Source organism: Microcaecilia unicolor, chromosome 3 (genome assembly GCF_901765095.1).
Source record: "Microcaecilia unicolor chromosome 3, aMicUni1.1, whole genome shotgun sequence".
Classification (NCBI taxonomy): domain Eukaryota; kingdom Metazoa; phylum Chordata; class Amphibia; order Gymnophiona; family Siphonopidae; genus Microcaecilia; species Microcaecilia unicolor.
Genome location: NC_044033.1, coordinates 277,094,196 through 277,119,176, shown reverse-complemented (window position 1 = coordinate 277,119,176; position 24,981 = coordinate 277,094,196). Strand labels below are relative to the sequence as shown.

Below are 24,981 nucleotides of genomic sequence, written 5' to 3'. Positions count from 1 at the left end.
ATATCCCACATTTTCCCACTCGTGCAGGCTCAATGTGGCTTACAGTAAATTAAATAAAAAAAAAAAAAAAAAGTACAACTTAAAGGTAATACAAGCATCTAACAGAGTGAACTAGATAGGGAAGGGGACAAGGATACATTAATCAACATTGCAAGTTGAGGGGTAAGTCTTAGCAAAGAGGAATGTCTTTAACAACTTCTTAAAAAGGCCGTGGTCTTCTTGAGTTTTGAGGTGATGAGGTAACATATTCCAGTGTTTGGGACTCCAGTAACGGAAGGACGAGGCAAAGAGTTTCTTGTACTTTACTCCCTTACAGTTCGGAAAGTGAAGATGGAGATAGGACCGAGCGGCAGGGTTGGCATTTCTAGGCGGAAGGTCAATCAAGGGGAGCATGTATTCCGGTGCAGTCCCATAGATGATTTTATGAGTTAGGGAGCAGATCTTAAAAGCAATTCGCTCATGTACAGGCAGCCAATGAAGTTTAAAGCGCAGGGGTTCGGCATGTTCAAAACGTCTTACTTTAAGGATGAGCCTCGCCGCAGTGTTCTGAGCCGTTTGGAACGTTTTCAATAAGGAAGCCTGACAACCCACGTAAATACCACTACAATAATCCAGGTGGGATAGGACCAGCCAGTGGACAAGGGTACGAAACAAGTCTCTTGGAAGGAGGTATCTGATGCGCCGAAGCCTCCACATTGCCTGGAACATTTTTTTGGTAACCAAGTGTACATGATCAGCCAGCTGGAGATGTGAGTCCAGGTGTATTCCTAAAAGTCTCATGCTATTGGCAATCGGGAGGGCCGAGCCCAGTACTGGAAGCATTGTGTCAGATACATGAGCGTACGTGGACGAGAGGATGAGACAGTGAGTTTTTTCCCTGTTGAGCCTGAATCGGAACACCTTGGCCCAGTGTTCTAAAGTGGTGAAACATGCATCTATGAGGTTGGCAACTTCTGATATTGAGGATTGAAAAGGGATGTAAACTGTAATATCATCCGCATAGATGAAAGGGTTGAGGTTTAGGTATGTGTGTATATATATGTGTATATATGTATGTGTGTATATATATATATATATAGACTTGCTGTATGATGTCTTGAGAGCCTCGGCTAAAGGTATGGCTCAGACAGTCTCTGCGCGGCGGTGGCTTTGGCTGAAGCATTGGTCTGCTGACCACGCCTCTAAGTCCCGCCTGGCTAAGTTGCCTTTTAAAGGCAAGCTGCTCTTTGGGGTCGAGCTGGACAGAATTGTGACCGATCTCGGCACGTCTAAGGGCAAGAGGTTACCAGAGGTCAGGGCTCGGGCCAGTGCTCGCCCAGGTAACTCCAGAGGACGGTTTCAGGAAGCCCGTCGGTACCGCCCGGGCAAGTCGGGCTCCTCTGCCCCCTCTTCCTTCAAAAGGAACTTCTCCCCCAAGCAGCATTCCTTTCGCAGAGACCGCCGTCCCGGAGGTGCGCCCTCCGGTCCTCCCCCAGGGTCTCGTACCCAATGACGGGGTCCTGGTCTTGGTCCATGGCCCAGTGCAGATTGGAGGACGCCTGTCCTCGTTTCTGGGCGAGTGGACCAGGGTAACTTCAGATGCTTGGGTGCTGGAAGTCATCAGAGACGGCTACAAGCTAGAGTTCTGCCGACCCTTAAGAGACGGGTTTGTACTCTCTCCCTGCAAGTCTCCGGTCAAAGCTGTGGCAGTGCAGCAGACTTTGGACAATCTGATCCGCCTGGGTGCGGTCGTTCCGGTGCCAGAAAATCAGCTTGGCAAGGGACGTTACTCCATTTACTTTGTGATACCAAAGGTTCTGTACGGCCTATCCTCGACCTCAAAGGGGTCAATCGGGCCTTGAAAGTTCGGCACTTTCGCATGGAGACTCTCCGCTCTGTTATAGCGGCAGTGAAGGCAGGGGAGTTCCTGGCATCCTTGGACATCAAGGAAGCGTATTTGCATATTCCCATCTGGCCTCCTCATCAACGCTTTCTGCGTTTTGCAGTCCTGGGCCAACACTTCCAGTTCAGAGCCCTCCCGTTCGGGTTGGCTACTGCTCCGCGGACCTTCTCCAAAGTAATGGTGGTCATCGCGGCCTTCCTGCGAAAGGAAGGAGTACAAGTCCATTCTTATCTGGACGACTGGTTGATCCGAGCCCCCTCTTATGCAGAGTGCGGCAAAGCTGTGGACCTGGTGATTGCTCTTTTGAGCTCCCTGGGGTGGATCATCAACTGGGAGAAAAGCCAGCTGCGCCCGACTCAGTCCCTGGAGTATCTGGGAGTTCGATTCGACACCCAAGTGGGCAGAGTGTCCCTGCCAGACAATCGGATTGTCAAGTTTCAGGCTCAGGTGGACCAGTTCCTAGTAACCTCTCCTCTTCGGGCTTGGGACTATGTGCAGCTGTTGGGCGCTATGACGGCCACGATGGAAGTAGTGCCCTGGGCCAGGGCTCATATGAGACCACTACAACACTCTCTGCTGCAGCGCTGGACTCCAGCGTCGGAGGATTATGCTGTGCGCCTTCCCTTGGACCCAGCAGTGCGCAAGGCGCTGAGCTGGTGGCTGAAGACAGACAAGTTGTCTGCAGGAATGCCTCTTGTGACCCCGGAGTGGATTGTCGTCACGACGGACGCCTCTTTGACGGGCTGGGGAGCCCACTGCTTGGGAAGGACAATGCAGGGGCTCTGGTCTCCTGCAGAGGCAAAGTGGTCTATCAACCTCCTGGAACTCAGAGCCATTCGGTTGGCGCTTTTGGAGTTCCTCCCGGTACTGGCGTTGAAGCCAGTACGGGTCCTGTCGGACAATGCCACGGCTGTGGCCTATGTCAATCGCCAGGGAGGTACCAAGAGCGCCCCTCTAGCCAAGGAGGCCATGAATCTATGCCAGTGGGCGGAAGCGAACCTGGAACAGCTGACAGCTGCCCACATTGCCGGAGTCATGAATGTCAAGGCGGACTTTCTCAGTCGCCATACCTTGGATCCCGGAGAGTGGCAGTTATCGGCTCAGGCGTTCTTGGACATCACGAAGCGCTGGGGCCAGCCGAGCCTAGATCTGATGGCGTCATCGGCCAATTGCCAAGTGCCGCGCTTTTTCAGCAGAGGATGGGACCCTCAATCTCTGGGAGTAGATGCTCTTCTCCAACAGTGGCCGACACAGGAGCTTCTCTATGTGTTCCCGCCCTGGCCCATGTTGGGCAGGGTGCTAGACCGGGTGGCAAAGCATCCGGGCCGGATAATCCTGGTGGTTCCGGATTGGCCCAGACGTCCCTGGTATGCGGACTTGATCAGGCTCTCAGTGGACGACTCTCTGCGACTGCCAGTGGAGCAGGGTCTGTTGCATCAGGGTCCCGTGGTGATGGAGGATCCCTCCCCCTTTGGTCTTACGGCCTGGCTATTGAGCGGCAGCGTCTGAGGAAGAAGGGCTTCTCAGACAAGGTCATCGCCACTATGCTGAGAACGAGGAAGCGCTCTACTTCTACTGCTTACGCCAGGGTTTGGCGTACCTTTGCAGCGTGGTGTGAAGAAGGCTCACTTTCTCCCTTCACTGCTCCAATCTCTTCAGTGTTGGCGTTCCTGCAAGAAGGTCTGGAGAAAGGCCTGTCGCTCAGTTCCCTTAAAGTCCAGGTAGCGGCTCTGGCTTGCTTCAGGGGCCGCCTGAAGGGTGCTTCCCTGGCTTCGCAGCCAGATGTGGTACGTTTTCTCAAGGGAGTTAATCACCTGCGCCCTCCTCTGCACTCAGTGGTGCCTGCGTGGAATCTCAACCTGGTGCTAAGAGCCTTGCAGAAGCCGCCTTTTGAACCCTTGTCGAGGGCATCTCTGAAAGACCTGACATTGAAAGCAGTCTTTTTGGTGGCTATCACTTCAGCCAGAAGAGTTTCCGAGCTCCAGGCACTATCATGTCGAGAGCCTTTCCTGCAGTTCACTGAGGCTGGAGTGTCTATTCGCACAGTGCCTTCCTTCCTGCCCAAGATTGTTTCTCGCTTCCATGTGAATCAGCAGCTCTGTCTCCCTTCCTTTCGTAGGGAGGACTACCCAGAGGAGTACTCTGCTCTCAAATATCTAGATGTGAGACGAGTCATCATCAGATACTTGGAAGTGACCAATGATTTCCGGAAGTCGGATCATCTGTTTGTCCTGTTTGCAGGTCCTCGTAAGGGTCTGCAGGCTGCTAAGCCTACAGTGGCAAGATGGGTCAAGGAAGCCATTGCAGCGGCTTATGTGGCCGCGGGGAAGGTGCCGCCTATCCAGCTGAAGGCTCACTCCACTAGAGCTCAGGCGGCCTCGATGGCAGAGGCCGGGTCCGTCTCCTTGGAAGAGATATGCAAGGCGGCAACTTGGGCATCGGCCCATACCTTCTCCAGGCATTACCGCTTGACTGTGGCTGCTCGGGCGGAGGCCCGGTTTGGAGCTTCAGTGTTGCGGTCAGGGATTTCAATGTCCCGCCCTGGGTGAGTACTGCTTCGGTACATCCCACTAGTCTATGGATTGATCAGCATGATGATATGGAAGGTAAAATTATGTATCATACCTGATAATTTTCTTTCCATTAATCATAGCTGATCAATCCATAGGCTCTCCCAGATATCTGTACTGTTTATATTCTGGTTGCATTTCAGGTTCAAGTTTAGTCTTCAGTTCCTGTTCAGGAGGACTTCGTGTTCAAGTTTTTTTCAATTGGATTCTTCAAGAGTTGAGACGAGTTTGTGTTACAGTGAGCTGCTGCATTCCTCTCCCCTCCGTTTTACGGGGCTGGATTGAGACCTAAATTCTGCCGGCGCTCCCTCCCGCTTCGTGCGGCTGTAGGGCAGCTTTGTACCCCTCCCGCTTCGGCGGTGTTAGGGTCAGTCAGCTCCTCCCGCAGTTGCGGTTGCAGGATAAGCCAGATCCCTCCGCATCGGCGGGGTGGTGTCCCTCCCTCGCTCTGCGGGGATGAGCTGGATGGATTCCCCTCCCCCACTTGTGTGGGGATGAGCTGGGTTAATTCCCCTCCCCCGTTTCGGCGGTGGTGAGCTGGGCAGAGTGTCCCTTTGTGGGTGTAATTCTCTAAGTGCTGAGTCCTGCGGATGGAGCTTTGATATCGACATACTGAGGAGTTTCCAGCAGCACATGACCACATATAGGGAGGCAAAAGGATTGCTCTCTATCTCCACCTGCTGGTAGATGGACACAACCCACCAGTCTATGGATTGATCAGCTATGATTAATGGAAAGAAAATTATCAGGTATGATACATAATTTTACCTTACAATCTAAAGGACGAAATGACAAGTTGGGGTAGTCTAGATTTCTTGAATAGTGGTTAGGTGCCGAAGGCGACATTGAAGAGATGGGCTTTTAGCAGGGATTTGAAGATGGGCAGGGAAGGGGCCTGGCGTATGGGCTCAGGGAGATTATTCCAAGCATGGGGTGAGGCGAGGCAGAAAGGGCGGAGCCTGGAGTTGGCGGTGGTGGAGAAGGGTACTGAAAGGAGGGATTTGCCTTGGGAGCGGAGGTTACGGGTAGGAACGTAAGGAGAGATGAGGGTAGAGAGGTAGGGAGGGGCTGCAGATCGAGTGCATTTGTAGGTTAGGAGGAGAAGCTTGAACTGTATGCGGTACCTGATCGGAAGCCAGTGAAGTGATTTGAGGAGAGGGGTGATATGAGTATATCGGTCCAGGCAGAAGATAAGACGTGCAGCAGAGTTCTGAACGGACTGAAGGGGGGATAGGTGGCAAAGTGGGAGGCCAGTGAGGAGTAGGTTGCAGTAGTCAAGGCGAGAGGTAATGAGAGAGTGGATGAGAGTTTGGGTGGTGTGCTCAGAGAGGAAAGGGCGAATTTTGCTAATGTTGTAAAGGAAGAAGCGACAGGTCTTGGCTATCTGCTGGATATGCGCAGAGAAGGAGAGGGAGGAGTCGAAGATGACACCAAGGTTGCGGGCAGATGAGACGGGGACGATGAGGGTGTTGTCAACTGAGATAGAGAGTGGAGGGAGAGGAGAAGAGGGTTTGGGTGGGAAGACAATAAGTTCGGTCTTGGCCATGTTCAGCTTCAGGTGGCGGTTGGACATCCAGGCAGCAATGTCGGACAGGCAAGCCGATACGTTGGCCTGGGTTTCCGCAGTGATGTCAGGTGTGGAGAGGTAAAGCTGGGTGTCATCAGCATAAAGATGGTACTGAAAACCATGAGATGAGATTAGCAAGCCCAGGGAAGAGGTGTAGATTGAAAAAAGAAGGGGTCCAAGTACAGATCCTTGAGGAACTCCAACAGAGAGCGGGATGGGGGTGGAGGAAGAGCCATGAGAGTGTACTCTAAAGGTGCGGTGGGAGAGATAAGAGGAGAACCAGGAGAGGACAGAGCCCTGGAACCCAAAAGAGGACAGTGTGGCAAGAAGTAAGTTGTGATTGACAGTGTCAAAAGCGGCAGATAGGTCGAGGAGGGTGAGGATGGAGTAGTGACCTTTGGATTTGGCAAGGAACAGGTCATTGCAGACCTTAGATAGTGCCATTTTTGTCGAGTGTAGGGGGCGAATGCCGGATTGAAGCGGATCGAGGATGGTATGAGAGGAGAGAAAATCAAGGCAACGGCTGTGAACGGCGCGTTCAAGTATCTTGGAAAGGAAGGGTAGGAGGGAAATGGGGCGGTAGTTGGAGGGACAGGTAGGGTCAAGTGATGGTTTGTTGAGCAGAGGTGTGACTACAGCGTGCTTGAAGGTGTCAGGGACAGTTGCAGTGGAGAGAGAGAGGTTGAGGATATGACAGATGGGGGGGGGGGGGGGGTGACAGTAGGAGAGATGGTGTTAAGTAAGTAGGTGGGGATGGGATCCGAGGAGCAGGTGGTGCATTTCGAGGAGGAAAGAAGGTGGGCGGTTTCCTCTTTGGTGATCTCAGGAAAGGAGGAGAAGGAGGCATGGGTAGGTTGGTTGAGGGAGTAGGCTATAGGGTGAAGAGGAGGAGATGGTTTGGTGGTAAATTCGAGGTTGATCTTCTGCACCTTGTCGCGGAAGTAGTCAGCCAGTGATTGAGGAGAGAGTGAGGGGTGGGTGGGAGCGGAGGGCACTTTGAGGGAGTTGAGGGTGGCGAAGAGGCGACGAGGGTTAGAGCTGAGGGAATTAGTCAATTGAGTGTAATAGTCCTGTTTGGCGAAGAATAGGGAGGACTGGAAGGAGGATAGCATGAATTTGTAGTGAATGAAATCAGTATGGGTGCGAGATTTCCTCCAGAGGCGTTTAGCCGATCGGGCGCAGGAACGAAGGTAGCGGGTGCAAGGGGTCAGCCAGGGCTGGGGATTAGTACGCCTAGTGGGACGGGAGATGGGTGGTGCAAGGGCATCCAGTGCAGAGGAGAGAGTGGCATTGTAAGTGGAGACGGCCTTGTCAACAGACTTGGAGGACAAGATGGAAGGGAGGAGATCAGAGATACTAGAGGATAAAGTGGGAGGGTCGACAGCCTGGAGATTCCTGGAAGTAGTGGTTAATATAGGGCGGGACTGAGGAGGAGGGTGATGGTCAGAGAGAGGAAGAGATGAGGCGCAGAAATTGGAGGGTGAGCAGGTAGAGGAGAGGACGAGATCAAGACAGTGGCCAGATTGGTGAGTAGGGGTGGTGGAGCTCAACTGGAGGTTGAAGGAGGATGTTAGAGTGAGGAACTGAGAAGCGTATGTGTCGGATGGGTTATCGGTGTGTATGTTAAAATCTCCAAGAATGAGGGATGGGGATGAGGGCTCAAGAAAGACAGAGAGCCATGCGTCAAAGTCGGTGAGGAAGGAGGGGAGGGACTTGTTGGGGGGTCAGTATATGACTGCAACTCTGAGTGGCATCGGGTAGAATAGACAGATAGAGTGAACTTCAAAGGATGAGAAGCAGTGAGACTGAGGTAGGAGGAGAGGTTGAAAACTACAGGAGGGCGAAAGTAGTAACCCGACGCCTAGTCCTAGTCCCTGCTCCTTCTTATTTCTTAGATCGTTATCCAAGGCCTCCTGTCCATTTGCCATGTTTTTCTCTCCTCCTTAATTTCTTCCACTGAGACATTGATTTTTTTTTTATTTTATTTATTCTCGGCTTCCTCCAATACACTTTTTTTATTCTCAGCTTCCTCAAACACACTCTTTTTGCCTCTAAAATGTTATCTCTCTTTCTCATCCTCAGTCTTCCAGCTCCCTCTTTTTACTGGTTCTACCTAGCACTTCCATCTCTTTCCCCCACCCATTTCTAACATCTCCCTTCTTTTCTTTTCTTTCCTTTCCATCAAGTGTACAGCACTGCGTACATCTAGTAGCGCTATAGAAATAAGTAGTAGTAGTATGCCAGGCATCTCTCCTGTCTGCCCTTCTTTCTTGCCCAGCATCTCTTCCTGGTTTTTCCTTCCGCCTTCATTCCTCTCCAGCATCTCCCCAATCTCTTTCAACCTTCCCTCCTCTCCAGCACCACCCCCTGATTTTTCCTTCCACCTTCACTCCTTTGTGCCCAGCATGTCACCTTAATCTCCCTTTCCACCTTCCTCCATTTTCCTCCCACATTCTTCCATGCCCGGCACGTTCCATGATCTCCACTTCCACCATGGCCCCCTGATCTCCCTTTACACCCCCTCCATACCCAGGCCAGAATGGTCCTCAATCTCTCCTCCCCCATTCCTCTGTTCCCAGCATGCCCCCCTCAAACTCACTTTCTACCATATCCGGCATATTCCTTCCCCCCAATCTCCATTCCCACCTTCCTCCATGTCCAGCGTGTCCCTCCGATGCTGCTGCTGAGCGAGCCGCTGCAGCTGCCCTCGGCACTTCCACAGTTTAAAATGGCGCCTGCAACCTCTCACAGTAGTCTTGCGAGAGTTTGCGGCCACCATTTTAAACTGCGGAGCCGGCACAGGACACAGTGGCGGGGAGGATTGTCACTTCACCAGGGGCCCAGGGCGGCTGTAGTGTGTGGCAGTAGCGGGCAAGGGCAACCAGGCAGTTGTGTTCTTTACTGAAACACTAGTAATCCCTTTAAATGCTAGCCTTTGGAATTGTAACAGAGACTACAAATGCTGGAATGGAAAACTATTCCCTGAACTTACTTTGCGAAACAAGTAGTGTAACTTAAAATTAGACTTTGAGGTTACGTGTTTAATTCTAAGTCTACCTTTCTCCAGATTTAAAGCAATTTCCCAGCAAATACTTACCATTGAGGTTTTCTCCCTCACTCAAAGTCCTGTCACAGCACCTGTTCTGTCCTTTATCTAAATAAATAATTCTCACCTCAAACAGTCTGAAGCTCACTCTGTGGCAGGGAAACACTGGAGCCCTGCACTTAGGCTGTCACCACTCACTGTCACTCAGGCACCACTCACTCGTACTGATAGACCCGCCCGCAGCCACGCCCCTTCTGCACATAATTCGCTACCTCAACGTTCTAATGAAGCTGCAACTTCCGGTTTGTGAGGCGGCAGAGATCGGAATTTATCCCCAATACTGTTTGCCCCGCCCTCGCGTCAAACGTGATGACGTCGAGGGCGTAGCAATGACACTTGACCAATCGCATCGCTCCGCCCTCGATGTCATCACCTTTGACGCGAGGGCGGGGCATACATCGATCTACATGAGGACGAACGGAGGGAGTGAGGCAGGCAGGCTGTAGGTCACAGGCAGCGAGCCAGCCAGCCAGCCACTCTCTACGTTGTGGGGCGGGGCGAGGCACCCACGACCACCCTGAAGCACGGAGGGTAAGTCCAGCAACAAGGGGAGGGGGATGGTAACGAAAGCGCCTTGCTAGCGCCCGTTTCATTGGCCTCAGAAATGGGCCTTTCTTACTAGTGAAGTATTTTCTAGCTTTTAAACTTTTGTTAACTGCTTAGTTTTTGCTATAATAAGCAGTATATCAAATAAATGAACCTTGATCCAAGTGCCACTCATGATGGAAGATGATCCCTTCTGGCTTGACCCTTTTGACCCTTGAAAGGAGGCGTTTGAGAAACAAAGGTTACACAGCGACGATTATGTCTACTCTCCTTAGAGACCATAGACAATCCACCTCTTTGGCTTACATATGAGTTTGGAAAGTCTCTTGAGTGTTGATGTAAGGTACAAAGTCTGTTCCTTTGGAAGCCCTAGTTACCCTCCATTTGGGCATTTTTGCAGAAGGCCAGGACGAGCAGACAAACGCAGCAATGTCAAAGGAAATTAGGGAAGCAAATAAAATGGGCAATGTAATAATAATGGGTGATTTCAATTATCTGGATATTGACTGTGTTAATGTAACATCGGTACATGCCAGGGAAATAAAATTTCTTGATGAAATCAAGGACAGCTTCATGGAACAGCTGGTTCAAGAGAAGGAAAAATACTAGACTTAGTCCTTAGTGGAGCTCATGATCTAGTGTGGGGGGGGGGGGGTTGCGGGGCGAGGGCCACTTGATAACAGTGATCATAATATGATCAGTTTTGATATTGGAATTGAAGGAAGTGAACTTAGAAAATCAAATACACTAGTGTTTAACTTTAGAAAAGTTGATTATAATAAAATGAGAAAAACGGTGAAAAAAAGACTGAAAGGAGCAGCTCACAGGGTAAAAAACTTGCATCAGGCGTGGATGCTGTTCAAAAACACCATCCTAGAGGTACAGGACAAATATATTCCGTGTATTAGAAAAAGAGGAAAAAAGACCAAACGTCAGCCGGCGTGGCTAAACAGTAAGGTAAAGGAAGCCATTAGAGCCAAAAAACAATCCTTCAGAAAATGGAGAAGAGAACCAACTGAAAATAATAAGATAAAACATAAGGAATGCCAAGCCAAATGCAAAGTGGAGATAAGGAGGGCAAAAAAGGACTTTGAAAAAAAGTTAGCGTTAGAAGCGAAAATACATAGTAAAAAGTTTTTTTGGTACATTAAAAGCAGGAAACCAGCTAAAGAATCGGTTGGGCCACTGGACGAAAGTGGTGTTAAAGGGGCGATCAGGGAAGACAAAGCCATAGCAGAGAAATTAAGAATTCTTTGCTTCGGTCTTCACCGAGGAGGATTTGGGAGGGACGCCGGTGCCAGAAAGGGTATTTGAAGCAGGCGAGTCAGAGAAACTAAACAAATTCTCTGTGAACTTGGAGGATGTAATGGGTCAGTTCTGCAAACTGAAGAGTAGTAAATCACCAGGACCTGATGGTATTCATCCCAGAGTATTAATAGAACTAAAAAATGAACTTGCGGAGCTACTGTTAGAAATATGCAATCTGTCCCTAAAATCGAGTGTAATACCGGAAGACTGGAGGGTAGCCAATGTTACTCCGATTTTTAAGAAGGGTTCCAGAGGAGATCCGGGAAATTATAGACCGGTGAGTCTGACGTCGGTGCCGGGCAAGATGGTGGAGGCTATTATTAAGAATAAAATTGCAGAGCATATACAAAAACATGGACTGATGAGACAAAGTCAGCACGGATTTAGTGAAGGGAAGTCTTGCCTCACCAATCTAATGCATTTTTTTGAGGGGGTAAGCAAACATGTGGACAATGGGGAGCCGGTTGATATTGTATATCTGGATTTTCAGAAGGCGTTTGACAAAGTGCCGCACGAAAGACTCCTGAAGAAATTGCAGAGTCATGGAATCGGAGGTAGGGTATTATTATGGATTAAGAACTGGTTGAAAGATAGGAAGCAGAGAGTAGGATTGCGTGGCCAGTATTCTCAGTGGAGGAGGGTAGTTAGTGGGGTCCCGCAGGGGTCTGTGCTGGGTCCGTTGCTTTTTAATGTATTTATAAATGACCTAGAGATGGGAATAACTAGTGAGGTAATTAAATTCGCCGATGACACAAAATTATTCAGGGTCGTCAAGTCGCAGGAGGAATGTGAACGATTACAGGAGGACCTTGCGAGACTGGGAGAATGGGCGTGCAAGTGGCAGATGAAGTTCAATGTTGACAAGTGCAAAGTGATGCATGTGGGTAAGAGGAACCCGAATTATAGCTACGTCTTGCAAGGTTCCACGTTAGGAGTTACGGATCAAGAAAGGGATCTGGGTGTCGTCGTCGATGATACGCTGAAACCTTCTGCTCAGTGTGCTGCTGCGGCTAGGAAAGCGAATAGAATGTTGGGTGTTATTAGGAAGGGTATGGAGTCCAGGTGTGCGGATGTTATAATGCCGTTGTATCGCTCCATGGTGCGACCGCACCTGGAGTATTGTGTTCAGTACTGGTCTCCGTATCTCAAAAAAGATATAGTAGAATTGGAAAAGGTACAGCGAAGGGCGACGAAAATGATAGTGGGGATGGGACGACTTTCCTATGAAGAGAGGCTGAGAAGGCTAGGGCTTTTCAGTTTGGAGAAGAGACGGCTGAGGGGAGATATGATAGAAGTGTATAAAATAATGAGTGGAATGGATCGGGTGGATGTGACGCGACTGTTCACGCTATCCAAAAATACTAGGACTAGAGGGCATGAGTTGAAGCTACAGTGTGGTAAATTTAAAACGAATCGGAGAAAATTTTTCTTCACCCAACGTGTAATTAGACTCTGGAATTCATTGCCGGAGAACATGGTATGGGCGGTTAGCTTGACGGAGTTTAAAAAGGGGTTAGATAGATTCCTAAAGGACAAGTCCATAGACCGCTATTAAATGGACTTGGAAAAATTCCGCATTTTTAGGTATAACTTGTCTGGAATGTTTTTACGTTTGGGGAGCGTGCCAGGTGCCCTTGACCTGGATTGGCCACTGTCGGTGACAGGATGCTGGGCTAGATGGACCTTTGGTCTTTCCCAGATGGCACTACTTATGTACTTATGTACATGTTGACAAGTGCAGAATGATGCATGTGGTTAAGAGGAACCCGAATTACAGCTATGTCATGCAAGGTTCTGCATTAGGAGTCACAGACCTAGAAAGGGATCTGGGAGTCATTGTTGATAAGAGGTTGAAAACTTCTGCTCAGTGTGCTGCGGTGGCTAAGAAAGTGCACAGAATGTTGAGTATTATTAGAAAAGGGATGGAAAACAAACACGAGGATGTTATAATGCCGTTGTATCGCTCCATGGTGCGACCACACCTACTACTATTACTACACCTCAAATGTTGTGTCCAGTTCTGTTCGCCATATCCCAAAAAAGATATAAAGGAATTGGAGATGGTGCAGAGAAGGGCAACGAAAATGATAAAAGAGATGGAACGAATTCCCTATGAGGATAGGCTAAGAAGGTTAGAGCTCCAAGCTGGAGAAAAGGCGGCTGAGGGGTGATATGATAGAAGTCTACAAGATAATGAGCGGAGTAGAGCGGACAGATGTGAAGCGTTTGTTTACACTTTTAAACAATAATAGAACCAGGGGACACAAGATGAAGCTAGAATATGGTAGATTTAAAACAAATAGGAGAAAGTTTTTCTTTACTCAGCGTGTACTCAGACTCTAAAACTTGTTGCCGGAGAATGTAGTGACAGCAGCTGGCCTTACGGAATTTAAGGGGGGTTTGGACAGATTCCTGAAGGAAAAGTCCATTGAGCATTATTAAAAAAATTATTTTTATTTTTTGGGGTTTTGCCGGGTTCTTGAAGCCTGGATTGGCCGCTCTCGGAGACAGGATGCTGGGCTTGATGGACCCTTGGCGGTGCTTATGTACAAGGATTCTGAACTCCCTTAAATTGCAGGTAGTGTCTCTTTGTTTCAATGGAAAAGTACAGAGAACTTCCTTGGTGGCCCAAGCTGATGTAGGCTGCTTTTTACATGAGGTGAAGCACACCTGTCCCCTTCTCCAGGCAGTTCCTCCACAAAATGGATCTGAATTTTGTCCTTAGTACCTGGGGTAAGGGGTGGGGGTGCCACTTGAACCCATGAAGCGAGCATCCTTATGGGATCTTAATCTGAGGGTGGCTATTTTTGTGTTACAATCTGCTTGGGGAGGCAGGGCTCTGAGCTGCAGGCTTTATCATGCAGGGATCCGTATCTGCCTTTCTCGGAAGATACTATTTCCATCAGAATATTTCCATTGTTTTTTGCCGAAAGTGGTTTCCCCATTCCACCTTAACCGGATGGTTTGCCTTGCTGCCTTTTCGTAAGTTTGAGACTTGGAGGCCTAAAAGAGCATTCAGAAGTTGAATGTGCTCAGGGTTTTGCTACACTGTTTGATGATGACTAACTCCTCCCTGCAAGTCAGATAGACCTTGCTGTGTTCTAGAGGCTGAGGAAGAGAGAGGCAGTCTCCAGGTACTTTATAGCACATTGGATTAAGTTAGCCTTTGAGGCAGCTTATGGTGACGTCTTGGTGGAGGCTTAGGGAGTTACAACATTGGACATTTTCAAAGCAGCAACATGTAGTGCTTCACAAAGGAGTACAGTGAAAAAACCAAGACTGATAGCCAGGGGCAATACTGTCTTTTCTAGGTCTGTCATACAGGGAACCTTGTCTTCCAACACTCAGTAGAGTTGTTTGCATGATGAAAAGGAAGGATAAAAAATGTATTTATTCTTGTTAATTTCCTTTTCTTGAATCTTGCTAGACCAGTCCAGGGCCCGCCCTGGAAGTCTGCAGCCTCAGAAATCTGGCATACTGCCTGTCATCTTGCTTATTCCAAAGGAAAAAATATTACAGGCTTGTTTATGCAATACATTTATACATTCAGCAGTTCTGTTCTGTTTATCAGGTTTTGCAATGGTTTCCTAAGGGGTTCAAATTGATATTTACCTGATCAGCTTTGGCAATAGTATACTGAGAAATTCCAGCCTGCACCAGCCATTCTACTGGTGATGTCACTGGAATAGTTCTGTATTTCTACCTTCATCTGCTGGTAGGGGGACAGAACCCATTGGTATGGACTGGTCTAGTAGAGTTCAAGGAGAGGAAATTAACAGGCATGAATAAATTTTTTAATAATCAAAACACATCTGTTTGTTCATCCATTACATTTTTTTCAGTACATCTAGTTACAATTAAGGCATGAAAGGCAGTTCACACACTGATAATCTTAAATTTCCTTTTGTTTGGTGTTATGTTCAAAGGCTGATGAGAATGCAATCCTTTGTGCTGGTAGACTAAGAAATGTATATAAATGTACATTGTTGAACCTCAAGTAAGTGAGCTGATTAAATTTTCACAGTACGTGAAGAAAACTTTCTCTCCAGCAGCAGTGCCTCTCACAAGCTCATTGTGCTCCTCACAAAGATACTTGTTAAATTTTTACATTACATTACAATCTGTAATCAAAGCGGATCACAAGAGAAACCGAGTAAAACACCTAGGACCATACAAAATTTTTTTTAATTTCTGCAAATAAAATCTAGATTACATCAGTTTAGAAGTGACATTCACAAGAAAGAGTAGGTTTATTTTCCTAAATAGCATAAAATTATACTCTCTTCTTAAATTCTCTGATAGTACATTTGAAGCTTTAACTGCCTGATAAGAAAAGAAGGAATTAAAAGTCTCTTTGATCTTATCTCTTTAGGATCTGGAAAATATATTTGGTTCAAAGATCATAAAGAATGTTTGTGGAAGACACATGAGAAATCAAGTAAATGAATCATATAGACAGGAGCTATTCCTTTTCCAATCTTGAAAATCATGCAGCATAATTTAAACAATACTCTGACCTCTATCGGCAATCAATGAAGCCGAACATAGAAAGGGATCACTCTAGCAGATTTCCTACTTCAGTAAATCATTCCTACTGTATCATTCTGCACTGTCTGCATTTTTTTTTTTAACAGGGCCTTTGTAAATCCTGTATGCACAATGTTGCAGTAATCTAACTGTGCAGGCCTTGATTTTATAAACTTTTCTGTCAGATTCCCAACCAGATCATTGAAATTCAGGGACTCGGCCATGCTGTCATCCCCTAATACATGAGGCCACATATAGCTCTCTGGGGACTCAGTAACAACAGGTCTAGCCTAAGTCCAATATTTCTAGTAGATCAAGTAGTTCAGGTTCCAAAGCAGGGTACCTCTGTGTTCAATGCAAAGACAACTAAGTTCCCTGCATGGGGCTAGGTATCTTTTTTTTAAGTTGCAGAGGAAGTAGTTCTGTATTCCCTTAAGCTGTGTTTCAAGGTCAAAGAGTGCATTAACTTCTGCCTGTAGGATCAGACCCAATCCAAAGTCTGTCTTTGCTTGTATTTGTCAGTGCACTCCTGTAATTTATAAGGTAGGGCACCCTTTCTCTGTTTCAGCAAGCCCTCTGGTTCAAGACACACTGCCGGCTAGTTCCAATGTTGTATCATGTATTCAGTGCCACTCAGTTGCCACTGTTCATCTAGCTATTATGTTCAGCTAGTTATCAGCAGGTTGTATGATACTGTCTTCCCACAGTTTGGTTTAAGGAAATATTAACCTTTTGTTATTGCTTTAGGTGAAAAGAACTTGTGTGTTTATGACCCTTTGAACAGAAATCCTTTATTTTGTGGTGCTGATCATACATGTCTCTGGGAACTCAAGAAGGTAAGGTTTCTTAATGGAGTTCTCTTAAATTGCTTTTCTGTTTTATCTAGTTGGGTGGACTGGCAGCAAGAATAAGATTTGCAAAATTATCAGTCTGTTGTTTCGTTGTGCATATTTTTATGCTGTACCATTGTTGTATGGCTTATCGTGACCTTAAAACTTGAAACTGCTCACTAAAATAAAAGTTGACCCAAAAGTTTAAAAAGGCAACACTTTACAAAAGTGATGGCAGCCAATAGTACTGGGGTAGTATTAGAGTCTGATCTGGTTTAATAGAATGTTAGGAGTAACTGAGAGGGGATTTAGCGCAAAACAGAACACATCAAATTATACATATCCATTGAATTCTTCTATATACAGTTCTGGTCATCTCATATCAAGGAGGGTAACTAGTATATCAAGAAAAGATACAGAGAAGGGCCAGATTGATGGCTATGGCTATTAATCAACTTCCATAGGAGTAGAGGAGCAGTATTCTAGGATTCCTCAACTTAAAAGAGACCATAGGAGGCAGGGGTAAAACAGAATTGTCTAAAATCCTGAAAGATGTGAAGAAAGTAAATAGATCTCACAATACCAGAACTTGGAGCATCCAATGAAATTAATGGGCCTCAGATTTAGAAGAAATAAAGGGAAGTAAATTGTGGACAGTATTGCCACGGGTTGTGTGGAAGCAAGTAGTTTAACAGGCTTTAGAAAGGAAGTAGACAAATCACTCACAGGCTGTTTAACTTATGTTTGTAATGTCTGCTGCCTGTCCCCGTCAGAGACAGGATGCTGGGCTAGTTTGACTTTAGGATTCAGCAGTTCATAACACTTAAGGTTAAAAAACATCCATTCATCTGTGAACGATATTTATATAGCACGGATAGGCAGGGTACAGATTTCTTTTGTGAGCCTTTTGCTCTTAGGAAGAATGCTATCTTTCTGTTGGTAGATGGCACATGAGATAAATCAGCAGCCAAATATCACCTCTTTCTCTGTAGTTCTTTTTGCAGTCACCCCTTCCTTCTATAGTCCATACTTCCCTATTCTCCAGAGCAGTGGGAGTCTGTCACCACTGCTGCTTCTGATAGTAGAGAATACTGTACTCTGCAGTTGGCAATTGTTCAGTCTTCTTTTCGACCAAAATCTTGTGATAAGTTTTTTCAAATATTATCACAAGACTTTAGTCCAACAGTGGAAATGGAGGTGCTTATGTGCATCTCTTGTTGTGGGGGGGGGGGGGGGGGGGGAGGGGGGAGTGGGGACTGAAGTACTTTTCTTTGAGAAATCTGACTGGAAGCAGTACATCAGCTTATTGAAAAATAAATAATGTTTGCCACTGTCTCCTTTAAGTTTTAGGAGTAATTTGTGGGGTGGGAGATAGGGAGCTCTCCTACTACTGCCACAAGGAGGCTTTCAGCAAAATTTTGCATGGTAGTGTGTAATTTGACCTTACATCGCTGACTGAAGCCATGATTTTTAGAACCTGTAACTGTCAAAGCACTGAATCTTGTATCAGTAGAACTGATAGAGGCGTCCACATTAGTGGGGTTGGTCTTCCCTTGCTCTGAGGCAGGGAAGAGACAGGTCACAGGCAAGAGGATGAGACCTCCAGAGGAAGTGACGTTGAATTAGCTATTCCAGGAGTTATGCTAGATTAAATGTATGAATGAAGTTTTGAACTCCAGCATTTGATTTTAACTATTTCATTTTCATTTGGGACTAGTTCAGTACAGTGACTAAAAACAGGTAGAAAAGCCAGACTGCATAATCCAGACCTGTTCACTGAATCAGCTAATTCAGTAGTTGAAGGATCTGTGTGAGAATATAGTAGTAGGGTTCTAAAACTCAGAACCCTTCTTAGCTACCAGACTGTATTCTTCTCATCCTCACCTGCTTTTCTTTCATAGATCAGTGAAGCATTTCAGATAATCACTTTTGCTTTATCTCACTTATTTTGCAAAATTAAACTCTATCTCATTTAGTACTCTTTCTTAAATTTGGAAGGTGCTGTTAATTTTGCTCTGGGCATCAGATCATCGTAGGTCTGTTTAAACCATGATGCTAAATACGCTTTAATAATTCAGTAGGAGCTCCTTTTACTAAGCCATGCTAGCGATTTCCCCCCGTGGCAAATGCGACAAAGCCCATAGGAATTGATTGGGCTTTGTTGCATTTGCCACAAGGGGTTCGCTAGCACAGCTTAGTAAAAGGAGCCTTATGTTTGTTGGTTATTCCTGTTTTACATTAATCATCAAAGGTTTGGTTATAATGTCCAACCTGCTTGAGTTCTCTGAGGTTACATTGGCTTCTTTGTAGTTTGACTTGGCAGCAGTTTGGTGTCTTACCATTTCGTAGGAGCTTCCATGCCTTGAGTGTGTGGATATCTCACAAACGGTTTTATGCATCAAGAAAGCTTTACTGCATACCAACATGCATTTATGGTGTTTCATTACCTTGAATTCTGTGGCAACTCAGTCCACTGGTGCCTTTGCTTATCAGTGCCTTGAGACTGCTTTATGCCTCATGCTCTTCCTCCACTCAGCATGCTTCAGGACTTAAGTTCTTAGCATCTTCTGCTTTCATAGGGAAATTGAGAAGACGCCTGGTGTCAAGTAGCAAAGACAGAGAAGAGAGTTTGCTTAACTTTAAACATTTAACTCAGTCTAAACTGTGTAGATGAGTGCAGCTCCTAGCAGCATTGACAAATCACAAATAAAAAAACATTCTTGCAAAGTTTTATTTAAACAGAAGTATGCATCTATTAATCTGGCAGCTTTCACTATGAAAAACTCAAAACAAAAAATGTTTTTCTTTTTAGTTTGTTGAACATTTTCATCCCTCTGTGGCTCTTTTTGCAAAAACAATTTTACAGGTAAGTTCCATGCCAATACATTATTTAACCACAATATTTGGTTTGCTTAAGTTTGCAACTAATATGTGAGATTGTTTAGTCTTGGAGCGATGCAGATTAACCAGGGGAAAAGAACTACTATGAAATTTAAAAAAAATGGCTTCTTTCTTATTTGGAAGACTGATCCCACTATTGCTCAGGTGCTGCCATTTTGAATGATAGCGGCATTGGGGTAGGAGGAAGTGAGGATCAATCCTGCCTCCTTATAGGTTATGCATCTGTGAGATGGATCAGAACTGGAGTGGGGCCAGGTTCCTGAAGGTCACATACATTTTGAGAAGGTAGTGGGACTCAGGAGATGACAGTTTTGAGCCTACCAGGGTGCTGAAGACTGTAGCCTCTTTAAGCCTGTTGCTGCCATGCAGAGGGAGCTGGGTTATTTTTTTTCAATTTCTCATACATTGCCATGGCTAACCTCCTTCAATTCCAATTAGTCAAGAAAATTCTCACATTCCTCTACCTGATCTCAATTCAGTGGTTAATTCCTAGTCTTCCTAAAGAAGCTAGATTATACTGAGCCAAAAAAATCATGCCTTGCCCCATCCATCCCCTCCGACTATCCCCCAGTCTCTAACCTTCCTTTTGTGTCCATAGTAGCAGAGAAAATTACTTTCACACAACTACTGGATTTCATTAATAAAACTAATGTTGTTGCCTGATGGAGTCAAGTTTTGGACCCTACCACAGTAATGAATTGACACTAGCAAGAATGGTGGTTGACCTCTACACTATCCTAATGGGGATAAGGATGACCTTCAGATTTTGCTTGATACGAATGCAATCATTATTGGGTAGGAATGTTTTCCTATGCATTCATCTCACACTTGATGATTCCTTTCATCTCCAGAATTAGATTTTAAATTACTCATTGCATTGCTTTCAGTTTCTTCAGCCCTTTACACTAGAATTCTATACCCCTTGAGCAGGACTAGAAAGATCTTACCCTTGCTTCAAAGTGAGGTAAAAACCTAGGTTTTTATGTTAACCTTTTCAGATTATAAAGCCAATACCTAGGCCTTCTAGTCATTGCTTCTCTTTATCCCTGACTGCTTACTTTAGTTGTATTTAATTCTGTTATCCCCCTATTAATTGATTTGTGTTAGGTTCTCTGTCTTTCTCAGTTCTTGACACTTCTTGTATTATAAACTGCTTTGGTATTAGTAAGTAAGGCAGTATATCAAGTCAGTAGACTAAATTAAACTTATAAACTGTAGCTACAGGAGACTAAATTAAACTTATGAAGTGTAGCTAATGGGTTTAAGTGAGCCAGGAGCTTTTTTTGTATCGTATTGCTAAGTTTTGCAGAACAAGGCCACTAAGCTGCAAAACTTTTCACACTTACATTGGCCCTATAAAGCATACAGGGTTAATCTTGAGATATCACACATCATGCTCTAGTATCCTGTTTCTAACAGTGGCCAGTATAGATCACAAGTACCTGGCAGGTTCCCAAATGTCTTCTGAAAATCCAGATACACTATGAGGTGTATTTTCAAAGCACTTAGACTTATAAAGTTACTTAGGGGCTCATTTTCAAAGTACCTCCACCATTTTGCTTGGCACCACTGTCAGGTTTGCAGTATGCCATCTGATGCAGGTGATTTTCTCCCCCCCCCCCCCCCCCCCCCCCCCCCAGTATACAGGAATGCCATATTCCAAAACATGTTTTCTGGCTTTCTTATCCCACATACAGATATATTTTTGTTGAATAAATACACATTAACTTTTGTCATTTTCTGATGAAGGTGAGGAAAGAAATATTGTATAAATAAACTATATTTTTCTCATACTGCTTTAAATTGTTTCTCCTGGCATTTGAAAACACATTTACTAACTGTTTAAGGGTGGATGATAATTTCAAAATATGAACTTCAACTCAAATTTTTAGAAGCTGGAAGAAAAGTTTTCCTTAAACTTTGACTTTTTGGTTAATTTTTTAAAGTTTAATCTGTTTGGAGGTAGTTGCTTGGGTTTTGGGGTTTTTTTTGTTTTGTTTTTATTTTATTTTGCTTTATTTTTATTCTTCGCATTCTCTCATTTCTTCCTCTTCTTTCCTACCCTGCAGCTTCTATCAACATCTGTTTCCTTCTGCTTTCTTTTTCTACCCTTTTATCCAACCTCTCTTCTTCAGTTTTCCATTCAGTTTCTATTCCTTCCCATTTCTTTATTATCACACTCTCGCTGTCAAATCTCTCTGCCCTTTTCTCCCATCTTGCACTTCCACCTCAGGTTCTCTTTTTCTATGAGGATGAAGCTCAATGTAGGACTAAATCTTGGCCATTTGTGCCAAAGCTAGCCAAATTTAACTGAAGCCTAGGCCAACTGCATCATCAGACTTCACTCCTGCCTGGGTGAGTAGCTACAGCAGTGGTGATTCCTCTTGGGTTCAGCATGGCACCAGGTAACAGATTTTAGGTATCTGAGATTTTTTCCACCCATGTGTTTGCACCAATTTTATTTCACTACAGACACTTTTTTTTTTAAAGGTTTCTCAATATATACATATCTTAATGTTTTCCATGGGAAAACCAGTGGAGCAAAAGAAGCAGTTTCCGAAATGCCTCAAAACTCAGAGCAGCTGTGAAGTCAGGTTTGATGTGAGATATAAAATTTTGTGTTTGCATTGTAGGGCAATTCTATTCAGTATTCAGGAGACCCTCTGCAGGATTTCACTTTAATGAGGTTCTTGGATCGTTTTGTCTATCGAAATCCTAAACTACATATTACCAAAGGTAAATCTGATACAATTGGGTGCTTTTCATTCCTAACCATATTGCTTTATATTCAAATGTATTAGCCTCCAAGTTACATTTGTTGGTGGTTTGGTTGATATTACCCTGTGCTGTGACTGAACATATCTTGACAGTAGACTGGAGGAGCCATTTGTTTTCCTCTTTAATGTTTTTAGGGTGTGGTAGAGGCTAATAACAGAACAAGTGCAAGGATACTTCTGCTTCCTAAAATACTAGTTATGTCCTTTATGTAGATCAGAGGTTACCCGAATAAAGTTTAAGGGACTGTTTTGTAGTGGTGCTTTCTTACAACTTGTGAAAGACAAATTGAGAAAGAAATGTTCAGGGAAAAATAAGCAAAAGTTGAGAATTTTCTACTAAATATTTATCATTTGGATCTGGCTAATTGTTCCTGCTTCTTGGCCTCCCAAAAAGTTTCAAGTTTCGAGCATGCCCCCAATTCCAGGCCTCATATCTTTCATGGCTGTCATGTGAAGGGGGGCTAGTTACAGCAGCAGAGGAACACAGCTTGTGATTATTTGCAGAGCTTTCAAAAGCATGCTCTACACCAACTAGTGTATGTTTCTGTTTGCTTGCTTTCCGTCCTATGATCTGCAAATTTTGCTTTCACAGTATTTATATGTTGCCTAGTTTATAAAAATTACGCTAAGTGGTCATTCATAGCAATATATTTCATATAGTACATTATAAGATCATCCAATATTGCTCATAAAAAACAATAGTAACCCAAGATATGGTAAGATTACAGTTAACTTACTTGAGCACTGTTTTGAAAACATATTTTCTTTTTTTTGAGTACTTTGCCATCGCCAAATAATAATGTAATTCCAAACTTTCTTTTACTGTAGTGTTTCTTGTAACTGCTTTTTATTTGGTGGGGGAAGGACAACTAAAATGAATGTATCATGTACATACTTCTATTTTGTGTCACAGAGTGCTTATGATTCTAGCATTGTCTACATGATTATACTTTTCCACAACACCAGAAGTAAATAAAAAGTGTTTGTTATCAAATATGTAGCTTCTAAGCTCAGTATCACAGTGGATCTTGTTGATTTTTTGGTGAAGAGTGGCCTGACCTGACTGTTTCCTTATGCTCTTTTGAGCTTCTAGCTCGTTTAATATTGAAAAGCACTATGAACTCTGTCAGTTACCCATTGTTTCCCCATATTTTGTATACTCTTTCCAGCTCATTTCATCCATTCTTAGCCACAGTTCTCAGCCAGGTAACCACAATTGTGATCCCTGAGTCCAGCCATTAAGTGTTGCCATTGCATGATAACTGAGATCTTTGGTGTTTAGGCCTTGACTTCGGACGGATTTTTCCCTTTTTTTCTGGTGCCTTGCTCCTTTTTGAGGCACCATCGCTTCGTTTGATTTGGCTGCAGAAGTTTTTCCATCCATATCCACTCAAGTTCCCAGTGGCTTCAAGCGTTGTAACTGGTGCAATCAGACCATCTCGGACAACGACACCCATTTTTGGTGTCTTCAGTGTTTAGGACCCGACCATAGCCCTGCTAACTGTGTCCTCTGCCTTTGGATAAAGAAGCGGACCCAGGTTGCCAGAGAGGCTTAACGCGAGAGGCTTTTTGGAGCCAGGTCCAATTTCCTCAACGGCGGCATCGATGTCGAGTTCTGCATCGGGAGCCTTGGTCCACATGGCTGCTATGAGACCTATGGGAGCAGTAGTGCATCAAGTGCGTCTCTGCCTGTCTGTGTGCCGACTGTAGTGCAGGGCCCCGGAACCACCCAGCATCGAAACCGACCCAGAGACGGCGTGAGGATTCAACATTGTCCTCAGCACCGAGGAGCCTTGATGCTGAGCTTCAGGCGAAGGCCAAGAAGCATCGATCCCCCTCGATGCACAGTGCCGGAAGCTCAAGGACCTTTGAGGAATTCAGCACCCAAGAAGTGTCGACGCTAGCAGCACTGCTCCCCTTCTATTCAGGAAGTGCCAATGCGTCAGTCTCCCAGCAGGCAAGACTCATCTACCAACCCCACCAGTTCTGCAACGTGTCTCGGAGCCGGCCCCCTAGCCTTTCCTGGTGTTGGCCCCGATAAGCACATACAGGCCTTGTTCCCTGAGCTGCTGGATGGCCTCTTGCAATGGTGTGTGTCTGCATCAGGGATGCTTGTGTCTACTGTGCCATCCGTTGCTTGACCCTCAGCCCAGTGTGGCCTCCGACTCCAGCGTTGCGTGTGGCTGCAGTGGTGACTGCCACCCAGGCCAGTACCCCCTAGATGTCGGTGGAGGAAGCTTTGCTGGAGTGAACTGGGAACTGACTCCTCAATGCCCTTCTTGAGGACATGGTTCCTCTAAGTCAAGGCGGTCTAAGCCCTCCCATGAGGAGTTCTTGACACCAGTGAGGAGCGCTAATGGGAGTCAGAGGAGGATCCATGGTACTTTTTAGAGGACGAATCCTATGGTATCCCCTCTGAACCCTCTCCTCCACTTGAAAGGAGAAAATCCCTCTGGTATCTTTTCTCTCTTTTGTGAAGGAAATGGCTGAGGCCATTCCATTTCCTTTAGAGGTGGAGGATGAGCCCAGGGCCAAGATGCTCAAGGTGCTGGACTGCAAGTCTCCTGCTAAGGAGGCTGTAACTGTCCCTCTCCACATGGTACTCCAGGAAGTTCTTGTTCGGAATTGGGAGTCCCTCTTGTCAGTCCCTGTCCTGCCCAAGAAGATTGACACTATCCAGCTGATTTTCGAAAGAGATCGCTGACCATCTTCCGACACAAATCGGGAGATGGCCGGCGATCTCCTGAAGTCGGCCAAATCAGTATAATTGAAAGCCGATTTTGGCCGGCTCCATCTGCTTTCCGTCACGGGGCTGGCGAAAGTTCAAGGGGGCGTGTCGGAACAGTAGCGAAGGCAGGACGGGGTGGGAAGGGGGCATGCGTTGAGATGGCCAAATGGAAAAAAGAAAGCCGGCCTTGACGAGAATTTGGTCCACTTTATTTGGACCCTTTTTTTTTTCCAAGTCCC

At 45.6% G+C, this 24,981-nt stretch overlaps 1 protein-coding gene across 1 annotated transcript in view; it reads left to right on the top strand.

Moving 5' to 3' along the window:
• The window catches only part of CEBPZ (CCAAT enhancer binding protein zeta), a 194,236-nt gene that overhangs the window by 39,891 nt on the left and 129,364 nt on the right, over positions 1 to 24,981 (top strand). The window contains exons 5-7 of the mRNA XM_030198102.1: positions 16,254 to 16,342; positions 19,149 to 19,202; positions 21,871 to 21,973. Of these exons, the coding sequence (XP_030053962.1) occupies positions 16,254 to 16,342; positions 19,149 to 19,202; positions 21,871 to 21,973 (246 nt within the window). The remainder of the gene's footprint in view (positions 1 to 16,253; positions 16,343 to 19,148; positions 19,203 to 21,870; positions 21,974 to 24,981) is intronic.